Consider the following 26,611-nt stretch of genomic DNA (forward strand, 5'->3'; position numbering starts at 1 on the left):
TTTTTAAAATCCTATAATCAACCTTTACCTCTAGGAATAAGGAAAGCAAACCTCATGAAATCCAAATTGTGTAATATAAGGTACAGAAATATAAGTAGTGAAATTAACTTCAAGGCACACGCCACCACCGCCACCACCATCCTTCTCTCCAACAAAGACGGGCACTCCTTTCTCTGTATTTCTTTTGTATGTCTCTATTACTGTATTTTATCAACTCTAAGATGTCATTTATTATACATACACTATTATTTTATGCACTGCCATTTATGCATGGCACCCCATCTATATAAGCTGGATCCCAATTTCAGGAATGAGAATATGTGAAAGAATATATGGACATTAGAATCAATGAAGTGGGGAATACCATACTTGTCATATGCCTTTGTCATGGTGTGTCTATCTTCCCCCAGAAGGTGGTGATCCCTAGGCCCTTACTGTTTGATGCTGTTCCTTTTGTGTGTGTTTACACTCCAGCACAGTGTGCGATGCATACACCGACATCTGACTCCATGTCTTAATCCAACAACATTAATAAAAGTGATAGATAAGAGGATAGGCTTCTAACATTAATTGGGTTTAGGCTTTAATAAAACTTTACCTTTTTCTTTGCTGCCACTTCATCTTCTTTGAAAAGAAAGAGATCTTTGAAAAAGATCCTATATGGTTTTTCCTTTTTGACTGAGCCATCTCTTTCTTTCTCTGTAAGAAAGAAAGAAAGAAAGAAAGAAAGAAAGAAAGAAAGAAAGAAAGAAAGAAAGAAAGAAAGAAAGAAAGAAAGACATCTGTCATCCCTGCTCTGTTGACCAGAAGGGCAAGGCTCCCACTAGCCAGGGTAGAGCAAGTGGGTAGGTGAGTCTCTGAGGAGAACACAGGCAGCCTTCGCCTCCCGAACCAAGGCACGGATGCAGGGTCTGGATCTCCAGGGCAGAAGACACAGCTCATCTGTCTGTTTCCCATGGCATCAAGCACAATGCTTAGTACATCAAGGGGGATAAGTCTATATTTGTTGTGTGAATAGATAAGTGGGCCTATTATAGGATAGTGGGATCATATTTTGAGGCATTAAGATATTGTTTCTTCCCGTCACTATAAATATAACTACATTCCCTTATACCACCATTTCAGCAGTAATAGACACAGCCATACCCTTAGGAACATCCTCGGTCCAGACTTGAGAGTTAAAAAAAAAAAATCAAAGATAATGATGAGTATTGGTGAGGATCGAAGGAATTGGAATCTCAAACATTCTGCTAATGGGAATGAAAAATAATGCAGCCACTTTGGAAAAGTGGCAGGTCCTGCAAAAGTTGCATGCGCAGTTGCCACGTGACCAGTCATTCCACTCCTAGAAATGAAAATGTATGTTCACATGAAAACTTGGATGTGAATATTTATAGCAGTATTAGACATAATAGTCAAAAGATAGAAATAATCCAAATATCTATCAATCGATGAGTGGCTAAACAAAATGTGGTAGATCCATACAATGGAATAATAATCAGCCATAAGAAGGATACATAATACAAGACTTACGAAAGTTGGAAATATTATATTAAGTGAATGAAGCCACATTAATTCCCTACATTATAAGATTCCATTATATTCCATGAAATATCTAGAATAGACACATCCATGGAGCCAAAGAGTGGATTAGTGGTTGTTTAGGGCTGGAGGGGAGATGGGGGTTATGGTTAAGGCTGCAGGGTTTCTTTCTGAGATGATTAAAATGTCTAAAATGGCCTCTAGTGATGGCTGCACATATCTGTGAATACAAACCACAGACTGCACTCTTAATAAAACAGAAGTCTGGCTATAAAGGGGTTGGGGGAGGAGATGGAAAGGGACAGGGAGAGAGAAGTCAATTGGATTTCTGAATGGACTTTTTGTTTTTTATTTATAAAACCTGAAATGATAAAAGGTCTTTCTCTTTTTCTTTCTTTCTTGCTTTCTAATGTTTGGGGGTAAAAATTTTGGCTTTAAATGCCACTAGCCAAAAGCAGGAATACTGAAACTTGGAATTGTTACCTTAAATCAGAGACACATCCCCTCTCAGCCCAGCCTCTGCACCCACTCTCACCTCCCCAAATACCAGAATATCTTGAAAGCACCACTCTTCTCCAAGTGGCTAAAAGATACAGCAGGGCTGGGAGTTATTGGTCCAGATTTTAAAGGCTGCCTGAGAACTGGCTATTTGCCCAGGGATTCAGTTGGGAAAGTGGGAGTGTCTGGGATAGAAACCTCAGGCACATTTTCCTGCAGGTAATGCGTTAGGAAGAAAGAAAGTCGCAGAGTAGAAGCCCTGGGCTCAACATGGAGTGTGGAGTTTTCTAATCACCTCCTATTCACCTTGTGCGTAAAGGAAGGATCCCCTGCCCTAAATAGGATGAGATGGCTGAACATACGACACCCAACACGGGACTGGTGAGACAGCAGTTTATTAGTCCCTTATACTCCTTGCCCAGGGGAGGAGGACACCACCTGCCGTGCAGGACCACATCACGACTGCACTCAGGAGCCAAGTGAAACAGCAGGGATTGCAGGAGGCAGGCTTTGTAGTAACAAGAGGGTGAGGTGCCCCTGCTTCTCGTAAGAGGATGTAATTGACTTTTGAAACCCATTCGGTTGGAGACCAGTGGGGTGTAACTGGTCCAGCTGATGGGGAAACCAGCTTTCTCACTGAGTGGAGGTCAAATCTGGCAAGAACAGGAAGACTTCCAGTTAGGCCTTTGGGGATCTGTGAAGCTCAAAGATGTCAGTGTAATACATGAAATTTTAGGCTTTGTAATACATGAGCAAAGACAGGTGAGGGTAGGTGCAGGCAGCCGGGCTTGGAGACAGCAGGAATATGGAAGGGCAGAGCCAACAGGCTGAGGCTCAGGAGGAGGCAAGAGAGGTCAAGGACCCAAACGGGTGTTGAGCAGCATTGCCAGAGTCCATGACCTGTACCCTAAACAACCACTCAGGCCAGAGCTGGACCTGACATCCCAGGATGGGACCACTGATGTCTTCCAAAGGGGAGTCATTGGTAGGCTGGACATCTCTCCCCCAACCAACCCTCTCTCCTCCCAAACTCACCAAGAAAACCCTCACAAACTTACTGTCCACCCCACCCTAGGTGGCTGAAAGTTTTCAGTGTCTGATCTAAAGCCCTTCTGACCAAGTTTAAGTGTCCTGGATCGACAAGATACTTTTTCCCCTCCAATCCCAAAGCCACACTCTTTTTGGTTATAGAGAAATAGATAAACTAAAACCCTGAACACCAAGCATATTTGTTTCCTATGGCTGCCGTAATAAACTACCACAAACTTGGCAGCTTAAGACAAAAGAACTTTATTCTCTCACAGCCCTGGAGTTCAGAAGCCCAAAATCAAGGTGATGGCGGGACTATAATCCCTCCAAAATCTCCATGGGAGAATCCCACCTTATTTCTTCCAGTTTCTGGTGGCTTTAGCCAATCACTGCCTGTCTCCATTCACAGGGTCTTCTATTTCTTTCACTTGTTATTGGATTTAGGACCCACCTTATTATTATTATTATTATTTTTTTAATTTTTGAGAGAGAGAGAGACAGTGTGAGCAGGGGAAGGTCAGAGAGAGAGGGAGACACAGAATCTGAAGCAGGCTCCAGGCTCTGAGCTGTCAGCACAGAGCCCGACACGGGGCTCGAAGCCACAAACTGTGAGATCATGACCTGAGTTAAAGTCGGACGTTTAACCAACTGAGCCACCCAGGCGCCCCTAGGACCCACCTTATATCCAAGATGCTCTCAGCCTGAGATCCTCACTTCCATTACATTTGCAAAGACCCTTGTTCCAAATAAGGTCACAATGCAGGGGTTAGGACACAGGCAGCTACCATTTTGGAGGGGCCACCTCCAACTTGCTCTAGCAAGTTTCCTGAACTATAAACTCACTATAAGTGCTGGTTCTTAGCCAACCCTCCTCCCCACCTGAATTACTTCCTCGTCACATAGAGCTAGGGCTGCTATACCAAATCACCACAAATGAAGGGGCTTAAAACAGCAGGCGTTTATTCTCTCACAGTTCTGGAGGCCAGAAGTCTGAAATGAAGGCACTGTTTGCTTTTCTTCGAGAGTTTCTGAGGGAGAATCCATTGTAAAGCTTTCCCCTAGCCCGTGGAAAATGCCTATGGAGTGCCTGTTACGTGTAACATACTCATGGTGTTACCCAATTTTCACATCTTTATCAAATTTTAAGTGAAAAAGATGTTGTTCTTCTATACCAATAAATATGAATTCCTTGTATGCTTGTAAAGAAGCAAGAGTAGGGGCGCCTGGGTGGCTTAGTCGGTTAAGCGTCCGACTTTCACTTAGGTCATGATCTGGCGGTTCGTGGGTCGAGCCCTGCGTCGGGCTCCGTGCTGACTGCCAGCTCAGAGCCTGGAGCCTGTTTCAGAGTCTGTGACTCCCTCTCTCTCTGACCCTCCTCTGCTCACGCTCTCTCTCTCTCTCTCCTAGAAATAAAGAAAACATTTTTAAAAATTAAAAAAAAAGAAGCAAGAGGAGGAAAGGCTGGATAAGGAAAGGAGAGGACCAATTTTGATAAGATGTTGTTATTCTTGTCCTTTATTATGACAAACAATTGAGTTAATTGTTTTATGTCACGAAATTCCCTAGCAAACTAGCTAAGTATGTGACAATTTAATGCCCTTCCAATGCGAAGGTTTGTCTTTGCAGAATTAAAAAGTGGAAGAGAACCTTCTCAGCAGGCCATCGATAAACTCTTTACATAGGAAGTTGCTTGTCTTGTGGCATTCTCTTTTTCCTCCTGTCCCAATCTACCGTGGAGACTGACCATACCAGCCACAAAGCAAGAACTCATTGACAGATTCCTTGTTTACCTCCAGGAGTCAGTGATGTCGGCAAAACATTTGATGACATGTTGTCTCCTGGCCCTATCCAAAGAAAAGGAAATACATTAAAAATATATTCTGTAAGCCTGTGCACACCAGGTGACCTACGGAAGTGTTGAATCACTACATTGTACACCTGAAACTAATATTACTCTGCATGTTAACTGGAATTTTTTTTACTAACTGGAATTTAAATAAAAACTTAAAACAAAGAAATTTTGTAAACGTCGTATAAAGAGGCCAAATTCAACAACCAGTGATTCCGAATAGCCTTCACTGCTTTTAAAAGTAGTACACACACAAACTCTTTGACCCAGCAATTCCAAATCTAGGAACTTATCCCAAGAAAAGAATCAGGTAAGTGGGCAAATATGTAAGTACAATAATATTTGTTGACATGTTTTTAATAAACAGGGAGTTGATTAAATAACTATGGTGTCCCCATAATATGGATTGCCCCGTAGCCCCTCAAAACGATGTAGTCACAATTTAGTTCCGTTAACAATATATGAAAAGTAAAAAACAAAATATGTTAAAAAGGTAAGAATAGTGTAGATTTTAAAAACCGTAAGCCAAATCAGATGTTTGAAAAGTTTTTCAACCAAACATTAATAGTGGTTGTCTTTGATCTGGAGCAACGTCTACTTTCATTTTTATCAGGTGTGGGATTAGTTAGGTGCAAAATTTAAGGAGGTATCCCTCCAAACTCAGTTACCAAGATAAATTACATGTTAATGCAGTTTTTTAAAAATTCCAAGATAATGCAGGAAAAAAAAATTTATGGTGAACAAAATATTAAAACTTTATTATTTTTTAAAATACTTATTTTTGAGAGACGGAGAGACAGAGAATGAGCAGGGAAGAGATAGAGACACAGAATCTGAAGCAGGCTCCAGGCTCTGAGCTGTCTGCACAGAGCCCAATGTGGGGCTTGAATTCACAAACTGTGAGATCATGACCTGAGCCTCAGTCAGTTGCTTAACTGACTAAGCCACCCAGGCGTCCCTTAAAGCTTTAAATACAGATGGGATTCAACTGTGAACTCACGTGACCCCTAGAGTGAGTGCCTCACTTGCCACACCTGCTTCCGGGCCCACAGATCTTGTCTGTATTTACATTTTTGATATTTTGTTCATCGTGGAACTTTTTGCATTAATTTTTATTTTTAAAAATAGTGAATTTGGGGCACCTGGGTGGCTCAATTGGTTAAGCGTCCAACTTCGGCTCAGGTCATGATCTCACGGTTAGTAGTTTTGAGCCCCGAGACAGGCTCTGTGCTGACAGCTCAGAACCTGGATCCTGCTTCAGATTCTGTGTCTCCCTCTGTCTCTGCTCCTCCCCCACTCACACTCTGTCTCTCTCTCAAAATTAAATAAAGATTAAGATAAAATAAAATAAGATAAATAGTGAATTAAAATGTTTGGTTTTGTCTATGCTGAGCATGGAGCCTGCTTGGGATTCTCTGTCTCCCCTTTTCTCTGCCCTTTCCCTGCTCACACACACTCTCTCTCAAAAAAAAAAAAAAAAAAAAAGTTTGCTTTTGCCCTCCCCTTTAGGTTTTGCACCAAAGGCAAATGTTTGACTTGCTTCACCCTAGTCCTGGTCTTGAATTTTTATACATTTTTGTGTCATTATTTCTCAAAGAGTTTGTGTAACTTTTACAATGAAGGAGTATCAATGATATTTTCATTAGGGAGGAAAAAGGATGTTTAGTATTTGATATAAAAACGTGTGCCCATAACAGGAACAAACATCCTGTTTCAGGTTGCCCATTTATTTATTTATTTTTAAATATTTATTTATTTATTTTGAGAGAGACAGAGAGAGTCAGGGGAGGGGCAGAGAGAGAGAGGCAGAGAGAGAATCCCAAGAAGATGCCCAGCTATCAGTGCAGAGCCCCACTCAGGGCTCCAGTTTGAACTCACAATGAGATCATGACCTGAGCTGAAATCAAGAGTCAAATGCTTAACCAACTGAGCCAATGTAGGCGCCTCAGGCTCCCTGTTTAAATTTTGCCTCAGTTCTCTCAAAGAGCCTCCTTGAAGAGCTAAGAGTCCCAGAAGCATTTGTAGCTGGTGATTAAAGGTACAGACTTTGGGAGTGCCTGGGTGGCTCAGCTGGGTAAGCGTCTGACTTCAGCTCGGGTCATGATCTCACAGTTAGTGGGTTTGAGCCCTGCATTGGGCTCTGTGCTGACAGCTCAGAGCCTGGAGCCTGCTTCAGTTTCGGTGTCTCTCTCTCTGCCCATTCCCTGTTCATGCTGTTTGTTTTTCTCATGCTCTTTCTCTCTCAAATTAAAAAAAAAAAAATACAGACTTTGGAATGGAGAAGCCTGTTTGACATTTACAGGTGTGTGAGCAAGATATTTAACATTCAAAAAATATTTATTGAGTACCTACTATGTGCCAGGCACTGTTGTGGGTGCCAGAGACAGGACAATTTAAAAACAACAACAGAAAAAACACATTTTCTTCACAGAACCTACATTTACTTACTTAGCATCTCTGAGTTTGAGGTTCCTATTCCATAAAATGAGAATATAATTTCACCCCTTAAAGCTTTCATGAGGATGCAATGTATATGAGCAACCAAGCAAGGTGCCTCGTGTGCAGATCAAACTCAGTAAGTGGGAGCAAATTTGTGCTAATATTTACTAATTAGAATGTGACTTTACTTCCAGTGATTATAGAAATGAAAAAGAAAAAAGAAATTATGTTAAAGCTTGTAGTAGAGAAAAGATTAACAAAAACCTATATCACTGATATTATACTTTTCAAATTACTGAGGATTTTAAAAATATTTATTTTTGAGAGAGAGAGTACAAGTAAGGGAAGGGCAGAGAGAGGGAGACAGAGGATCCAAAGCGGGTTCTGCATTGGCAGCAGATGGCCTGACACAGGGCTTGAACTCATGAACCATGAGATCATGACCTGAGCTGAAGTCGGACACTTAACCAACTGAGCCACCCAGGCACCCCTGAAGATTTTTTTTGGCAGCCCGGTTTAAATCCTGCTTCTGCCTCTTATCAGCACTTTCCTTTTAGGTCTATCTGATTAAACTCAATGCACCTTCCATCGGGTTCTTCTTCTATCAGATGTGGATACTAATACCTTTCTTACAGGCTTGTTGCAATTTTCAAGCACAGGTAATGTATGTAGTGGGCCTGCATGGTGGGCTGATAGGGAAATAATTGCCTATAATTTTTTCAAGGTAGATATCCAGATCTTTCCTCTTTCTAGTCCACTCTGTCTTGTGAATAACTGCCAGCATTAGAAAAGAATAGGAGAGATAACTGATAACCAATTTTCATAAGAAACCCCAAACTAAAATTCCTGAAACCAGTTCATTTGAGAGGAATCTACCAGCAATATCAGTGTAGATTTGGGGAGCCTGACCCATCTTTGTGCACATTCTGAACATTCCAAGCTTTATGGAAGAGGGAAAAGAGGAATGGGGTTTTATAATGCCTAACTCAAAGTCTGAGACCAACTCCAGATATGAACAATAAACAATAACAGTATCTACCATATACTATTCAAAGCAGTTTGTGTTTGATTTTCGCAACTCTCTCTACAATTCAGTGAAAATGGATATCCAGAGTCCCTCTGTAGGAGATAAAAAGCTTTGTTTATCTCCCACATGCAAACAAAGATTTAGACAAATTCATACTCAATGCCTTTCCATTTCTTTTTCCACCTCCTTCCCACCCACTTGGACAAATACTGGGAGAAAGGGCTGTGAACTGTGTCCTTGGATGGTGTGGAGAGACCAGAGCTAGCAAGTTTTTGTTTACCTGAGGGCCAGAAGCCACTAGGTCCTTGGCCTGCATAACGATCTGCCTCTCTTATTGAGGTCAGAAGCAGAGCACAGGGATGAGGAAATTACCTTCAGCTTGACCTTTAAGGCCTTGCTGGAATAGTTTGTGTGGGCTTTTCTATCAACATTTCTGACCGCCCATTTTGGAAACTGAAAAAAATAACTGGGGGTCAAGAGGAAGAAAGAGAACAGGAGTAGAAGTCAGCCAGTGTGAGTAAGATGATGTGAAAAATACTGTGTAAACTAAGAAGTGCTATAGGGATGTCGGTTATTATGAAGGATTGTATCTATAATTATGTTTTCAACAATGACTAAGGAGGAGAGAAGTCCACTCTTATCCTTCTTGCTTGTCTGCAAGGGCTTTTGATGCAATGTTGTATATCTGGACTGTAATCGATGCACTCAGTTCACCCACAAATAAAAATCCCCTTTATGAAAAGAATGACTATTTCTTTTAGACTTCCCCTTCAAACTTGTAAGCTTTAAGTTCATAGTATATTCTGTGAACTCAGCAGGGAAATCTTTAACTTAATTGACCCATTAAACAAATAACAGGATTAAAATGAACTAGTAGTAGTAGTAAAACAAGTACACCTATAATTTGAGCTAGGCACTGGACAAAGTGTTTTACATTTCATCTTATATAAAGCTCAAACAAGTCTATAAAATAGGAAAAATTAACCCATGAGAAAATGGATGAGAAAACAAGGTTTAGGAAAGTTAAGTACATTTCCCAAGGTCAAACAGCTCATAAGTAACAGAGTATGATTAAGACAAATTTATTGAACCCCAAATCCTTCTGTATATCTATAATCTCACCCTCTCCTCTACATCTACAACTTCATAAGTCTGCAAACATGCCTGTAACCGTAATATGTAACAGATTCAAATCTTTAGCAGAAATTTTGGAATATAAAATTTTATTATTTCTCTATGAACTCTGACTTTATGTGTTTGCTTTTCATTATTTCTATTTCTCTTATATTATTTCTCTTTTATACATTTCTCTTTAAAACTGTGTATAGGGGCGCCCAGGTGGCTCAGTTGGTTAACCGTCTTTGGCTCAGGTCATGATCTTATGATTGGTGGGTTGGTGGGTTCGAGCCCCATGTTAGGCTCTGTGCTGACAGTTCAGACCTTGGAGCCTGCTTGGGATTCTGTGTCTTCCTCTCCCTGACCCTACCCTGCTCATGCTTTGTCCCTCTCTCAAAAATAAACATTACAAAAAAAAATTTTTTTTTTAAAACCTGTGTATAGACACACACACACACACGTTTGTGATTGTGTGTCTGAGCTGTGAGGAATATACGGGTTTGTTTGTTTTTTTTTTTTCCTGTAGGGTCTCTTTTATTCACATTCTCTATTGAATTCCTCTTTCCTACCTATTGCTTTCTCTCTTGAATGACCAATATATGAGAGCTAAAGTGTATTGTTATTTATTTGCTCATCTAAAGGATTTTTTGCTTTCTCTTCTTTGTTTTTAAATGGCTTTTAAATAACACTAAATTGACTTACTTTTACATTTTATGGTCTGTTATTCATGTTTATAAAGTGCCTTCCTTTTTATTATAGCCTTTGCTGGGCAGGGAAAGTGCCTTTCCTGTCTTCCTATGTTCCACAGCCTAACACAGAGCTTCTAATAAGAGTATAAAGAAAATAAAACGATTAAGAAACTCAAAACCCAGTGTCTGCCAGTGTTTTCACAGCCGTTGATAAGCGAGAAGAGATGTGGGTGAGAATTACAGACCGTCTTCCTTAAACAAACTTGATTCTGTCTCCAATCTTGGGGGCAAATTGAGGGTAGGCCCCACCAGACAGCTGGCATGAGGATGGGGGGTGAGAGGGGCACTGAGCTGAAACCACTTTTACCTCCAAGAGTTTGGATCCCGGGGCCGCTCCAACCTATCCTTCAGGACGGCGTTAGCGGACGAAGGACAGAAACGCCAATCGATTCTCTCGTCTCGGCTCTACCCTCCCCCGCCCGGATCCTCCTTCATCTCGGGGACCTTCCGGTAGGGGATCCCGGAGCGGAGCTGGCCAACCGAAAATTGTGCGCGGCACCCGCCACCCCGCTTCTCGGACTCGCGGACCCAGGGGCAACTCGCCCACGGCAGCCCCCTCCTCCCCACCCCCAGGTTCCTTCTGCCCGCGGCCCGTCGCGTTCCAGCCCACTGGGTAGAGGTTCCCGACGCTGCGCCTCCTGGGTCTCCGTGCCTGGTTTTTGCACCTGCCCCTGGCAGAGGTTTACCCCCATTCGGCCCCACCTGGGAGCCCTGGTCCCTGAATCCCTTTCGCCCGGCCACGTGATCGACGAAGCCCACCTTTCTCTCTCCCGGTGACCCAACTTCAGTTTCCTACTTTCTGAAAAGTAGGGACGGTAGTCTCCACATTTGCCCGGAAAATAACAGGGCGACCAAAAAAGAGGAGATTCCATGATAACATTTATTACTAATCCTCATTCGGGTTGCTGGCACTGGCACTGCGACGGTCTGCAGGCGGGGAGGTGGGGACGTGGGGGAAGGCGGCGCGTTTCCCGAGGACTGGGAAGGCGGTGGAAGCGAGCGCCCGCCCCGGCTCCGCCCGCCGCGCCCCGTGCGCAGCCGGCCCACCGCACCCTCCTCCGCCCTCTCGCCTGCAGCGGCTCGAGCCCCGAGGCCACCGGGAGACCCGCGGCGCGCGGTGACATGGCGGGCGGCCACCGCCTCCTGCTGGAGAACGCGCAGCAAGTGGTGATGGTGTGCGCCCGAGGCGAGCGCTTCCTGGCGCGGGACGCGCTGCGCAGCCTGGCGGTGCTGGAGGGCGCCAGCCTGGCGGTGGGCACGTAAGTGGCGGTGCGCTGCGGGGACCGGCTTGGCCCCCTTTCCCTAACTTGTGCGCTGTGGAGGTAACCGGGTAAAAGCTTTCCGGCATCCAGAGAGCCCTTGTAGGCACCTGTTGCTACTTACCTTGTGTGACAGCTTCGGGCTGCCATTTGGTGAAAATAACGCTCTCAAACTGAACCCCCCCGCCCTCCCTACCCCCATCCCTAGATCTTTGGAATCAGCATCAATGCGGTGGCATTCTGGGACTTTGAATTTTTACAAAACAGTCTCCAGCCCAGCCCGCTTTGTACACTAAAGCTTGAGCCCCACGGAAAACGTTCAGATGGTGATGGTTTGAGGTGATAGGAAATTATGATTCAGTCACCAAAAAGGACATTTTCAGTTTTTTTTTTCATTAACCTTTGTGCTTCCTGCAATGACGTGAATAAAAGAAAGCCAAAGTTTGGGAGGGTGAGCCTGCAGTGGGAATGGAGTTTGGATGCCTGTTTGAATTGGAGAGCCCCAGGCATCGCGATTGCGCAAGATGGGCTCAGCCCTTATCTGAAGCTGCCTAGGGTTGTGTAAGAGCCCAGCTTTTGTTAACAAAGGGATTAAAACATTCCCACTGTTATTGCTGAAAAATAGTTAAACCAGTTAAGAGAACTGTACAGAGGTAGGAACCAGGGCTGATTGATGGCCATACTCTCTGGAGTCCGGAGGCCCTACTTGATACTCAGTGCACAATCCTGTGTCTCACTCACTCCATCATCCAAGATGGCTGCTACACCTCCCACCTCTCCTTATGGCATCTGCTTCCCAGATAGTAGGAAATCGGACGAGAAAACAATCCTTTTGTTTAAAATGTAGTCACATGGCCATACCTGGCTGACGGGAAACCCAGAAATATAGTCTTCATTCTGGGTGGTCAAGTGTTCAGCTAAAATGTAGGAATCTAGCACTGTGGGGGAAAAGGGAACACTGATATTCGCGAACAACTGGCAATCTCTGGACTCACGATTTGGTTTTTTTGTTTTTTGCTTTTGTTTTTGTTTTGCCTTGCATGTAGCTAGAGGCATTTTTTTCAAAGACACAGATGCAAGAAGAAAATACAAGAAATATTGACTGATGCCTAAAGACATGGACAACATATTTTAAACCATTAGCCAGCTTTTCCACAGTATTTCCCCAAACTTTAGTAATTATTTCATGATGTTTCTTCAGGGATGGGTTTATAAAAGCCATTGGTCCTGCTGACGCGATCCGAGCACTGTTTTCTGAAGAAACGTTCGAAGAAAGAATTGACTGTTCTGGGAAATGCATCTTGCCGGGTATTAACCTCTTTTTCTGTAGAGCCTTGCAGCCGGTTTTACTAACATTAAGAGGAAGAGTAGCCGCTTGTTTTTAATAGGGTCTCAAAATAATATTAAAATAGAATACTATGCATTGCATTTCTGCTATCGAATATCTAGGCTGCTTTACAAACATGTTTTCATCTTGAATCCTTATAACTGCCCTGTAAAGTGTCATTATCTGTATGTTACAAATTAGAAGCCTCTGCTTTAGGGATGAAATATCTCACCCAAGATCGCTGGACAGGTAAAGGGCAATCTAGGAATCAAACTTATTCATTCACTTCCCTTCTTCCCACTTGCATGGTAAAGAGAAACCAGCATTGTTGGGTTTAGGTTCAAAGGCTGCTGAAGAACTTTGCTAATCTATTTCATATGGGGGGCAGATAGGGCAAACTGCTGTTTATATATACCAGAATATACTCTACATTTACAGAGAGTGTGAAACAACACATCTCTAGGCAGAAACGTGTGTGTGTTGGGGGGGAATCCTTAGAAATTTCACTGATATTTATTTAACCATCATCTCCTACATCATGTTTTAAGGCTTCATGAAATCATTGGAAACAAGTTTCACAAATTTTGAGTTCCATACAAAACATAGAGGCTAAAATTTACGTTTTAAACTATATGCTGCATATATCTGATACAGCTTCTACCTTCTGGCTCTTGGGAATTAGGAACTAAAGTCAGAGTGAAGTCTTCTGAAAAAGAGCAGAAAATAGTAGAAAACAATCTGAATAGAGATTCTTGATTTTAGTCCAATCAGAACTGTTAATGAGGGGAGCCTGGGTGGCTACGTTGATTAAGCATCTGACTTCGGCTCTGGTCATGATCTCACGGTTTGTGGGTTCGAGCCCCATGTTGAGCTCTGAGCTGACAGCTCAGAGCCTGGAGCCTGCTTCAAATTCCATATCTCCCTCTCTCTGACCCTCCCATGCTCACACTGTGTCTCTCTCTCTCAGAAATAAATGTAAAAAACATTAAAAAATTAAAAAAAAAAAAGAACTGTTAATGAGACTTTTAATCCACAAGGTATTTAAAATATTCTGGAAAGATACACTTTACTGAGTTATACCTGGATAAGCAAACGGTCCAAATGATTGTTACACTTTCTCTTCAGTTAAGCTACATTTCTTTTTTTATTTGAAGATTCATGTTTCTGATTTCATATTTTTCTTCTCAAAGTTGGGAGGGATTGTATTCTCTTTTCACATCCACATGATTCTTTGGTGATACAGTCCTTGGTTTTAGTGAACTAATAGCTATGATATCCTATTTTAAAAGCTTGCTTGATGAGCATAGGCTTAGTGGGCAAAAGGAGCTATATTTCTTTATTGGATATTCTCATCATGGTGAGTCATCCTCCTCCATTAGAGCCTTCTAGACCAGCCCTGCAGAGAGGCTTCTTAGTTCCTCTCTGGGGAGGGAACCATACAAATTCTTCCTCTTCCACCATCTTCAAAGATGGCTGACCATCACCTGCTTTCCCAATAGTGGTTTGAGATAGTCTGCCTACTGTCTAAGGGCTTTCTATTTCTCACATTTAAAAATGATCTGATTTATTGATTACAGGTTTGGTGGATGCACACACACATCCAGTATGGGCTGGTGAAAGAGTTCACGAGTTTGCAATGAAGGTAACTTCAATAAATGAAAGCAAATCAAAATAAGGCATAAATACAGACCCATCTTTTTCTAAAGAGTGGATAGGTTATCAAGCTTTGCAACAGCTGTCTACATTTCTTTTTAATGGATATTTTTTACTGGCCTGGACTATGGAAAATAAAGTACAACAAAACTGACTTTTAACTGTCCAAATCTTTGTACTATGCATAGGACCAGCAATCATTTTAGGTATGATAGTTTTCAAAAAATGTTAGCTGTAGAATCCTTATGTATGCATGTATGTACGTTTTAGACTCCTCCCTTTAAAACAGCTGAGCTGCCTTTTTTCCACTGGTTTCTCCTCTTTTTCCCTTGCCCCATTTCTCCCCTCCACCCCTGCTAGCCTTTGGAATGGCTCTGGGGAACAGTTCGAAATTCATCCTTCATTGGTTCCAACTTGTAAAAATAGATTGCTAATCATAAAAATAAAATAAATCTTGTATTTTTTTCCCTGAAAAATGAGGCTTATTAAGAAATATAAGGTGTAGTCTGTGTCACAAGTCATTAATTAGCTATGGTCAACCCTAAAATCCCTGGTCATAGCCATTTTCACACTGTTTCTAGTAGATTTTATTTTTTAGAGCAGTTTTAGATTCACAGCAAAATTGCGTGGGAGACACAAAGATTTCCCGTATACCTCCTGACCCCACACATGCATAGCCATTATCAATATCTGCTACCAGAGTGGTACCTTTGTTACTTGATGAGCCTCTACTGACACATCATTATTATCCAGAGTCTATAGTTTTTATTAGTGTTCTCTCATGGTGCTGCATATTCCGTGAGTTTGGACAAATGTATAATGACACATAACCACCATTATAGTATCATACAGAGTGGTTTCACTGCCCTAAAGTTTCTCTGTGCTCTGCCTATTTGTCCGTCTGCCCGCTGCCCCCAACCCCTGATAGCCAACAGTCACTGATCTTTTTACTGTTTCCATAGTATTACCTTTCCTGGAACATCGTATAGTTGGAATCATACAGTATGTAGCCTTTTCAGATCGGCTTCTTTCACTTAGCAGTATGCATTTAAGGTTCTTCCATGTCTTTTCTTCACATTGGCTTTAAGTGTATATCCTAACAGCTAAGAAATTTCTTCACGTATTGTGTACCTTCTTCAACATGTTAGAGCTGTTTTTCTTGTTTTGTTTCGTTTTTGCTTTTTTGAGAGAGTGAGAGAGAGATAGAGAGAGAGAACCAGTGAGGAAGGGGCAGAGAGAGAGAGGGGCACAGAGGATCGGAAGCAGGGTCTGTGCTGACAGCAGTGAGCTCGATGCAGGGATTGAACTCAAAAACCCAAGATCATGACCTGAGTCGAAGTTGGACGCCTAACCAACTGAGCCACCCAGGCACCCCACACACTAGAGCTGTTTTTCAGACTTTTTAAAAATTAAATAAGAATTTCAGAGCCAAAACGCAACCCTGGAGATTTGTAGTCCAAACATCTCATTACATAGATGGGGAACGTGAGGTCCAGAGAAGGGCTGGGTGTTCAGTGAGTTCACCAGCTCGCCATGGCAGAACCCAGATGAAAAACTCTGACCGGGGGATCCCAGGTTCGCATACTTTGTTTGCACCACACTCTTATTCTGCTGCCCAGAATAACTGGAGCCCGGTGGCATCCCAGGAAGACCTTCTTTGCTTGAGTCACAGAGGCCAAATACTGAGAGGTGGAACCCACCCGGGTCTCTTTAGTGGATATTTGGAATAGCTGCAGTGGGGTTCCCAAATTGCCTAAGCTTTGTTTCTCATACATAGGTGCTAGAGATGGAGTCAGCTGGCACACACTGGGGCCGCCTGGGTTATAAAAGTACTGATATACTCCTGGGCTGGTTGGTAAATTATTGTTGCTGCCTGAGATGGGAAGTGCTTCCCACCGCATCTCCCATTTCTGCCACCCCAGGCCTTCCTGAGGTCCCCGTCCTCCGTAGCCCCTCCATCGCCCTGGCAGAGCAGGGGTTTCCACGGCCGTGTGTCCCAGCAGCCTTTCTGATCTGCTCGGGTCCCTGACATATCAATTGTTAAATCATTCTGAGCATCACCCCTGGAGGGAGGTTCTGTGGACCTGCCTGCAACCTCGCGCATGTGCCCGGCCTAAAGGTGAGCCCTGTGTTCAGTTGGCAGGAGCCACGTACATGGAGATTCACCAGGCTGGAGGAGGCATCAACTTCACCGTGGAGCACACGCGCCAAGCCTCAGAGGAGGAGCTATTCCGCTCGTTCCAGCAGCGGCTGCAGTGCATGATGAGGGCGGGGACCACGCTGGTGGAGTGCAAGAGCGGATACGGCCTCAACATGGAGACCGAGCTCAAGATGCTGCGTGTGATTGAGCGCGCTCGCCGCCAGGGGCCCATAGGCATCTCGGCCACTTACTGTGGGGCTCACTCGGTGCCAAAGTAACCGCAGCCTATGGGACCCGGCTTTGATTTCAGGCATTGACAACAAAGAAGGAAGGGGTCAGATGGTGCCCAAGTGGGGATGCGTTCTCCTGGGGGTGGGGTGAATCTGCGCTTTAATTGTTGCAGAAGAGTTCAGTAGAAGCAATTAGAAAGGTGTTCTGATTCCAATAGACATTTCGTGTGGTGGTTTTAGGAAGGCGATCCCCACCAGACCTATCCGTTTGCTAGTCCGATAAGGATGAAGGAGGAAGAGATGTTCAAAACTCTTTCGGTTAACAAAAAGCAATGGCCCCCTTATAGATCCTTTAAAAATGACAGGTTATTACTTTAAATAGTTGCCCATGACAACATGATTGCATGTTGGAGATTCAGAGTAACGCTCTGTAGGAGATAGATCAAATCTGTAAGGCAAGAAGACTCAGCATGGTTGAATGGATGAAGCATTGGGTCTCTGTGTCCTGGGTCAGTGCATACAGAAGTCTTGTCAATATGCCTGCTATATCCTGACTGTTGAAACTCCTGAGTTATAGCTTAATTATTTATCTTAGGGTCATTTGCCTACAGTTTGTCAGGTTCTTCAAGTGCCAGAAAAGCCTTTCTTCGATTAAAAAAAATTTTCCCCCATGTAATCTCATTTTCTTTCTGCAGAGGAAAGACTGCTACAGAAGCTGCTGATGAAATCATCAATAACCACCTCCCAAAGCTGAAGGAGCTTGGCAGTCGCGGGGAAATACACGTGGACAATATAGATGTGTTCTGTGAGAAAGGCGTCTTTGACCTCAACTCCACCAGAAGGATTCTTCAAAGTGGAAAAGATCTAGGATTGCAGATTAACTTCCATGGGGATGAACTTCATCCTATGAAGGCTGCTGAGGTGTGCTTGACCTTTGGCTTTTCCTTTGTCAAGACTCGTGCGATGGAAAACTTCCTCAGTTTGTTTAGAGTTAGGAGTAGCCTTCCAAAAAGATAGACTGGGAGAATTCGTTTGAACAATGCAAGGGGTGGTCTGGTTGAAACTTGGAATCCTGACCTCTATTAGAAATATACTTTTTTGCCAGCCGTTTACTTTTATTACAACCTGCTGGTGGTATTAGCAGGAAGAGAAGTATCTTTGTGATCTTGTTTATCAAATTCATAACAGCTTGGTTGGAGCACAAAGCCACACTGGCAGAGTCCACTAATTTCACGAGTGGCTTCTGGGGATTTTCTGTGGCAGCCTCCATGAATGTTGGTGGAGCACACCATTAATAGTCACAGGATGATTTTCTGATCTGTATGTCTTGCTCAGATTCATTTATTCATGCTTGCAACAAATATTTGAGTGTGCCAAGCACTGTTCTGGGCATTGATAATTCATCAGTGAATAAGACAGACAAAATCCACTCAAGTTGTAAGTCTCAATGTCACTCCTCTAAACCCTGGGGCAAAATAAATAACTGCCTATGGGGCATAAATACACATGTTGATACTCCACATGTGTCTCAACCACATTAAGTGATCTCTTAATATCACTTCCAAATCTTGCCCCGTGTTTCCTACCCAGTGAATGACCCCATTTACCTATGTTAAACCTAAGTTAAAAACTTGGACATCACTGGGTCTCCTCCCCCCTTTACCTGTCACATTTCAACCAACCTGCAAGAACTTCTCGTTTGCCTCCTGAATATCTCTTGGTCTACTTCTCTTCACCCTACTGCCTAGTTATAACCACCATCAGCTCTCAGCTGGGCTCCTGCAACAGCTCTTCTTGCATCCACACTTCCTGCACTTCAATCCATTCCTTTAATCCATTCCCTACAGCGCATCTCCTCTTCCTCTCCATCGCTGAGACCCCCGGCAAGGCTCAGCAGTGCTGGCAGGATGAACTCTAAACTCAGCACCTGTAGGCTTACCAGGACCCAGCTCTTGCTCGCTTCCCATCTTCCTCTTTCTCTGCCCTCTTTACCATGAACCGGCCACACCAGACACCTCATGCCTCTGGACATGCTTTCTCTAATCTGAGTGTCCCTTGTCTGGTTAACTCTGACTCCCCTCCATGTTTCATCTTAGCTACCACTTCTCTGGGGCCCTTCCCAGATCTCTCCAAGAATGGGTTATAGTCCCTCCCTGTGCCTGTCCCACTGTGTTCCAATTGCCTCTGTGATCCCTACTGGACTGTAAACAGGCTGAGGACTGCCCCCACGCCTTCACAGCCCTGTCCCTGGGGGTTAGCACAATGCCTGCATACAGATGGCCTTTAGAGAGTAAATATTTGTTGAATGTTTGTTGAATGAATGTGAACTAGGTGGTCAACAAGATACTTTTGGTCATAGAGAGTGACTGGCGAGTTAAATCAATAGAGGTCAGTACTCAGGATGAACAAATCAAGTTTGGAACAGTGAAGGTGATTCCAAGGTTAGAAAGAAACTCCCCCTGGGGAACAGAGCCTGTCTCTGGAACACTGGACTCTCCAGAGCCCCAAACCAAAATGCTTTTAGACCTGAGCGAGCTGCTGATGAGGGGCCCTGCTCTTTCCTGCCCTGGTGTGGGCATCGCTGCTTCCCTGGGCCATGGTGTAATGTCAAAAATTAGTCTACTTTCCTTGCTTTGGAGTGCTTACCATGTCACCTTTCAGACCGGGACAGAGAGAGAGAGAGAGAGAGAGAGAGAGAGGAAATGTCAAGCTGAGAAGAAACCCACTTTAAGGCCATGTTCTCATTATCACTATAACATTACCTCCTCGCAGAATTCCTCTGACAGCCAAGCCCAGACTTTTCACCTGGAGAGACATCAAGCTCAAGTAGATATTCTCAAATTATATGTACAATTCATTTTTAAAGTTTGTTTTCTTAACTGATCTGTTTTCACTGAGTATAATCCAATCCAATATACTTTTCTTTATTGTGTTTCTATGATGCTATAAGAATCAGATTTTATTACCAATATCACTCCGTGTTCTATTCTGATCCATAAGATTCATGAAGTTTTCTTTTTTAGCAAATGCCTAAAGAATGTCAGTAAGCCCTTGTATTTAAGAATAGTTGTCACAGTAGCACACTAGCTCATTTTCAAGTGAATGTCCTTGACAGAGCTTTTACCCATTTAGGGGCTTCTGTTTTCAAGAGGCAGTTGCCAAGAAATTTTCCTAATAGAGCGCAGTTTATTTTTTGCAGGGAAAACAATGTTCTGGCACTTTATCGATTGTTGTTGCTGTTGGTGAAACTTTCTCCCTTTGCCCATTTTGCTTAGCTCGGGGCTGAGCTGGGAGCCCAGGCGATCAGTCACCTGGAAGAAGTGAGCGATGAAGGCATTGCAGCCATGGCAACGGCGAGGACCTCCGCTGTCCTCCTGCCCACCACGGCCTACATGCTGAGGTGAGCTACCTGTGCAAGCTGTGAGGTTGCAGACCGAGATGCCTAAACTATTTCATTGCCCTTCCAAACTCCATAAAAGTACAGATCAGGAAAGCTGAGCCCATGGGAGATGCCAATACTGGAGTCATGTACAGAAATGCGTTATCCTGAGGAAAGAGCTTGGACCCAAATGGCCTTTGAGTGGTGAGATTATTGGGAAGAGTGGAGTTTTCTCATTCTTTTTTTTACCACCTCTTTGGAATTTTCTAATTAAAAATCAATATGCATCACTTTATCACTAGAAAAAAATGAAGCGGGCTTTTATTATTTCATTGTTTTCATTTTTAAAATGCACAAGATGTTAGAGATATTTAGCGGTGTTCAGAATCTGAAGGAGCTGTTTTCTAAGAGGATGCAAGTAGGTACCAGAAGTCCCGGGGGTGGGAGGAAAGAGAAGATGTCTATTTTGTGAAACCTCCCCAGGAATTTTGCCAGTTGCCCTCCATGGATTGACTACACCTGGTCCACAGTCCATCTTCATAAAAGCTGTTTCAGACATTGGACCATGTCTGCAGACAGTTTGGGTTGTCGAGACTAGGGGGCGCTGCTGACATCTAGTGGGTGGAGGCTAGGGATGCAACTAAACATCCCCACAGTGCACGGAACAGCCTCCCACTGCAGAGAATTATCCTGCCCAAACATTACCCGGCCACAATTACAAACTGTGCCCAGGTTGGGACCCTCTGCCTTGGGGATTGCAAAGCCAGGCTTTGAGTAACCTTTATAAGAGAGAAGAAAGGAATATAGTGCTTTTCTCAAACACTATGATTTATACACATATGTGTAATCTTACACATTTCTCTTATTATTACTATTCTCTTAAAAAGTAGACATAATGTAGATTACAACCAGGAAATATCAATCACTAACCATCCTTGGTATCTTGGTGTTTACAGCAAGTCTCAGTAGTCCTCAGTAGAGGTCCAATTAGTACTTAATCTGGTTAATTTTCCATCACCCAAGGAATTTTCCATCACTTTCTACTCACCTGAATTTTCCATCACTTTCTACTCACCTGAATCTCTTAAGATGGAACAAAACTCTGAGACCTGAAATATGAAGGGCAGCTCAGCAAGAAAAGTTGGAACTTTGTCCCTCTGTCAGAGGTGGCTGCTATCTGTGGTCACCACAAGATGGGTTGACCATACAGTTTGGACAACAGGAAAAATCACAGAGAAGCCCACAATTTTCTGTCTGGCTTCTCTGTTCTGGTTTTTCTGATCTCTCCAACAGGAGCAATTTTCAGGGCTCCCTGACATGCCCTGAACTCTCTCTCTCTCTGTTCTCTATATGTTTATTTATTTTTGAGAGAGAGAGAGAGAGAGAGAGAGAGAGACTGTGCACAAGTGGTGGAGGGGCAGAGAGAGAAGGGGACAGAGGATCTGAAGCGGGCTCTGCACTGACAGCAGAGAGCCTGATGTGAAGCTCAAACTCAGGAACCATGAGATCATGAACTGAGCCATCAGATGCTCAACCAACTGAGCCGCCCAGGTGGCCCTGCCCTGAATTTTCTGGACTCATTTCCAGAGTAACAGTTGCCTTATGCTACTTGAGGACTTCCTTTAATCATTATTTTATGCATCTTTGTATATACTGTTTACATTTATTCAGGATACATTCACCTTTGTTTTCTAAGACTTCTACAGCCTCACTTTTTTCCTCTTTCTTTTTCTTTCTTTTTTACCTCCTGAAGTATTTCTGGAAGGGGAGGGGAGGCCATCAGAATGAACTGTGGGGATATTTCAAGCTCTACCTTTCCTCACCTTTATCTCTGCTTCACCCACCTCCTCTTGAATATTATCCTAGTTGAGGAACATTATCTCAGGTAGCCCTGCAAATTGTCAGTCATAGACTGTGACTATTTCAAGGGCTTCAGTCTTGGCCAATAAAACCTGTAAACTCTCAGTACAAATGATTTTATCTGTCTTCCTCCCCCAACACTGTGAGCCTGAGTAAACACTAGCCTAGTGTCTGATAGCTCAAGGCTGCATCCCTAGGAAGACACATGCCCCTTAAAATGCCTGCCTGAGAAAGCCCAACCTGACGGGAATTAAGTGTTTGTTCCAACAAAACCAGGCAATAGGCAGCTAGACTCCTGGACTTCCTCTTAGAGCAGTAACTTCACAAAGCTTGCAATTGTAAACCCTTTCTCTGCTCCTTTGAGATAGAAATCTTCCATCGCCCAGGCAGGATTGTCTCCTCAAGGACTTTAGAGCCATCTCTTAGAAAGGCAAACATTGAAGAAGAAAACTGTTTCTAGCTCCCAGCCTGGTGGGTACACTGCACCAACTTACCCCCCTGCCTCTGATTGTGAAGGTAGAGAAGTTTGTTTCTTCTCCAGAGAAGTGCCAGTTAATAAACCCAGATCACACTGACCAACCTTTCCTGGTTTTAGAAAATGTTCACTTCCCGGACTCTACTCAACTCCCTCTGCCCCTTTATTCTCCCAATTTCTTTGTGCTTTCTTAAAACACCCAGTTAGCACTGTACAAATCAAAACTGAGTTCAGTCCACATGGAACTCTTCCCTTTTGCAATAGTTACTACTGAATACAGTTTATCTTCACCATTTTAACTAGTGTTTGGCCCTGTTTATCTCTGACATAACTTTTGAGTCATGTCCTAAAGAATAAATAATATTGTGCCAAGGAAGTCAGGGAGACACGTATCCCAGGAAGAAGCACAAATGTTTCACATATTAGATTCTTGGGCCTTCAAGATTTTACAGGCCTATAAAAAATGTTCAAGACCCTTCCTGCCGCCCCCCACCCCACCCAAGGAGGGAGAGAAATATGAATTAAAAAATTGAAAAAGGGAAGTTAATAAAAATAGCATTTTTTTTAAACTTCATTGTTTATATCTAGGAGTAAAAAAAAGAGTGTTACTTTTGAAAAGGTTTATGTTGTATTTTTCTTCCTTAGCAAGAATCTCTGGATGTGTGTAAAGATTGCCACAACAGGGGCATCTGGGCGGCTCAGCTGGTTAAGCCCCAACTCTTGATCTTGGCTCAGGTTGTGATATCAGGGGTTCATGAACTCGGTCCCCATATAGGGGTTCTGCACTAACAACGTGGAACCTGATTGGGATTCTCTCTGCTCCTCCCCTGCTTGTGCTCACGTGTGCTCCCGCTCTCTCTCCCTTTTCTCTCTCAAAAGGAATAAATAAACATTTAAATATTGCCCAATAAACACTCTCAAATTAAACAGGTTAATCATAACCAAGTCATTTCAAAAGCAGAATGGTAAAAGTCAGGAGCCCTGGGCTTCCACTTTACCATTAATCACTTAACCTTGAGTTTCTGTTTCTTCTTCCAGAACACAGAAGACTTGGATATCTTCCATTTCAAACATCTAGTCTGCAGAAGTTCCACTTCCAGAGACTGACCTCTTTTTTTCCCCCCCATCTTAGACTGAAGCAACCTCGGGCTAGGAAGATGTTAGATGAAGGGGTAATAGTTGCTCTGGGCAGTGATTTCAACCCTAATGCATATTGCTTTTCAATGGTAATTATTTTTAATGTACCTATCTGAGCAGAAAATCAGTCTTCCACCAGGTGTATAAATAATTTAAAAAGAGTTCACTAACTGTTAAAACATTCCAAAGATCTAAAAAATATTTTCCTGTGAAACAAGAAAAAAAGTATAGACAGCAGGGTAATTGGATATTTCTGGTACTGTGTGAATGCCTCCAGGCATAGAGAGGGGAGAGAAAGTTCTATCTGCATAATTTTTTGACTCAGCTTGGGCATTGTGGTTTGACAATGGCTTATTCCTGTCTTGGAGGTTAGCACAAGCTCAAAGAAATTTTAGTAAGTGAGTGTGGAGGGGAGTTTAGTGGTCTTAAAAAGTGAATAAATAATACATGGCAGGGATGAGGGTGGGAAATCTATATTAATAAAGGGACCTTTTCCAAAGCATAAGAATCTTTACGTGTGAATTCTCATACCAGTTTAACCAATTCCTCCTATACATTTAATCTCCATTATTGGTTGTGCTGTGTTGAGAAATGTCCCAGGTTGCAGTTGCCATTTTGTTACTTTCCTCTAACACTGCTCTTTCCTGCCTTAGCCACTGGTCATGCATCTGGCCTGTGTGAACATGAGAATGTCCATGCCCGAGGCCTTGGCTGCTGCCACCATCAATGCAGCTTATGCCCTGGGAAAATCTCACACGCATGGATCTCTGGAAGTTGGTAAACAGGGAGATCTCATTATCATCAATTCATCCAGGTGAGTGCTCTCCCAACTGAGCTGTTTTATTTCATGCCCGTTGTAATATATGGACTGGGATTAAATGCCTTTTCTGCTAATTATTAGCATCAGGTTCTGTGTAGGCTCGGAAGCTCCCCAGTCTCCTTTACCATCATCCCTTTCTAACCAGAAAGTCTCCCTTCTTTCCTAAGGTCCTTTTTCCTAAGATCCTAAACCACACAGAGGAGACCAGATTGTCCAGCGTCTTCATCTTACATCTTTCATAGATCTTCAGGTTTTTGTTCTGTTGACCTGGACTTTGGACTTGTGCCCCCGGGCACAAGTTTTTCTGCTAGAGTCCTGACCGACTGCTTGTGCTAGACACGCATGTCCAATTCTGATTTGTCACCCTGGTTCTGATTCATTGCTTCTCTGGCTTCTTCTCACTCCCACCAGATCCCCAAAGGCTTACTTAAGTTTTCCTGCCCTTGGTTACTCACCCGCAGCCTGCTGCCAACTGGGCCTCCAATGTGACAACCGAGTCTTATTTTTCTAAGTCTTCAGGCTGTTAATTCTATGGCTCCTGGACCCTAGCAAGCCCATTGCAGCCCTTGGACTTCATGTTGGACAGAAGCAAATGGCTCTGTAATTCTACTCCTCACTCTCTCTATTGAAAATAATGCTGATGTTACTTTTTGTACATCACTTAATCAGATCAAATATGTTAAGGTTAAATGCTTAAATAACATCATTGAACCATACTTAAGTCGTTGACCAGTTATCACATAATCTACTATTTTTTGTAAAAGCCCAAATATCAATGACAAAGTATAAATAAATTTTTAGAGAATGTATTTTTAAATTAGCATTTGTTGACAAAGGGGTAATTTTGACTTGTATGCACTAAAGTACCTTTGATTTCTTTCTAGATGGGAGCATTTGATTTACCAGTTTGGAGGCCATCATGAATTAATTGAATATGTTATAGCTAAAGGAAAAGTCATCTACAAAAAATGAAAGATCTGAAAGGAAAGAGAAGACTCTTCAACTGTATAAATCAATGCAGTTGTAGTAAAAGTTAAAATACCACAGTAATTTACCAGAGTGATGCTGCTTAGATATGTTTTAGTGCTTGTTAATCCACTTGGAAAAAAACCAAGAGATAAATTTATTTTCTTTTAACATGTGCACCTGGACATATAAATAGGTAAATCAATTGGGTCATGATCTCAGAACATTAAATCATTTCACACAGATTTGTTAGAAATATTTTGAAGATTAATATGATGGAGTATCACCAAATGCCTTTGTGGGGAAAGCAGATTGCCAATTAGGTAGACATGGCTTGGAAATCCCATTTTATTTCTGCTTTTCAAGCTTCAGGTTTTAAACTACATTTAGTGAAAATTGGGGGATGGTGAGAAATCCAAGTGATATGCCCTGAATTAAGCAAGTGTAGCCTTCTATAATAGGCTAGTCCATTCCCCACATAGTCCATCTTTACAAATGTTCTTTGAATGAATTAGTGTCTCCTATGGGAGGATATCCTTCTCTTTCTAATTTCTTCCCGACTCCAGCAGTAGAGCTTCACAGCAGATTTCAAGGCTTGTCATTTTATACATGGGTATGGGGCCTTCCTCAAAAGGATGCATTTTGACCAAATCCACTAATGTGATTTTTAAGTCATTTTTAAGTGTTTGATTGTTCACACTACAAATGTGTAACAAAATTTTTATATCTCTCAATAAATATTTGTTGTCACTATTATTTAAAAAAAAATTTTTTTAATGTTTATGTATTTTTGAGAGACAGAGAGAGAGCGTGAGCAGAGGAAGGGCAGAGAGAGAGAAGGAGACACAGAATCCGAAGCAGGCTCCTGGCTCTGAGCTGTCAGCACAGAGCTGTTGTCACTATTATTGTTGTTTCTAGCCCTGAAAGTAGATCAGTGGTATTATCTATTGCAGCTGTTTAGGAAACGGACAAATTACATAATTATGTGCAAAGGAATAGTGGACGACTCTATAGGTGTTTCTAAAGCCATATGAGTTTACTTGAAATATTTTTTAAAATGTTTTTAAATGTTTATTTTTGAGAGAGAGAGAGAGAGAGAGAGAGTGCGAGCAGAGG

General features: G+C 42.7%; 2 protein-coding genes across 4 annotated transcripts in view; one reads left to right on the top strand and one right to left on the bottom strand.

The window, feature by feature from the left end:
- CCDC38 (coiled-coil domain containing 38) overlaps positions 1-10,617 on the bottom strand; it is a 44,534-nt gene extending 33,917 nt beyond the window's left edge. The window contains exons 1-3 of the mRNA XM_039236573.1: positions 10,557-10,617; positions 4,860-4,913; positions 599-699 (exon numbers count right to left, since the gene is read on the bottom strand). Coding sequence (XP_039092504.1) covers positions 599-699; positions 4,860-4,899 — 141 coding nt within the window. The 5' untranslated portion in view covers positions 4,900-4,913; positions 10,557-10,617. The remainder of the gene's footprint in view (positions 1-598; positions 700-4,859; positions 4,914-10,556) is intronic.
- On the top strand, positions 10,616-26,257 carry AMDHD1 (amidohydrolase domain containing 1). Of its 3 annotated transcripts, XM_039236568.1 has the most exons (10): positions 10,616-10,699; positions 11,326-11,508; positions 12,710-12,816; positions 14,413-14,477; positions 16,625-16,902; positions 17,554-17,779; positions 20,134-20,258; positions 23,705-23,798; positions 24,363-24,523; positions 25,414-26,257. In XM_039236568.1, the coding sequence occupies exons 2-10, from the start codon at positions 11,372-11,374 to the stop codon at positions 25,499-25,501; spliced, it is 1,281 nt and encodes a 426-aa protein (XP_039092499.1). In that variant the 5' UTR covers positions 10,616-10,699; positions 11,326-11,371; the 3' UTR covers positions 25,502-26,257. The 3 variants fall into 3 exon arrangements, with proteins under 3 accessions (XP_039092499.1, XP_039092501.1, XP_039092500.1); XM_039236570.1 differs by lacking the exons at positions 24,363-24,523; positions 25,414-26,257 and having other exon boundaries at positions 23,611-23,792; XM_039236569.1 differs by lacking the exons at positions 10,616-10,699; positions 11,326-11,508; positions 12,710-12,816 and adding an exon at positions 12,851-13,084.
- Positions 26,258-26,611: the final 354 nt, after the last annotated feature.

The sequence above is a fragment of the Hyaena hyaena genome, unplaced genomic scaffold (genome assembly GCF_003009895.1).
Source record: "Hyaena hyaena isolate Hyena2069 unplaced genomic scaffold, ASM300989v1 scaffold_113, whole genome shotgun sequence".
In the NCBI taxonomy this organism is placed as follows: domain Eukaryota; kingdom Metazoa; phylum Chordata; class Mammalia; order Carnivora; family Hyaenidae; genus Hyaena; species Hyaena hyaena.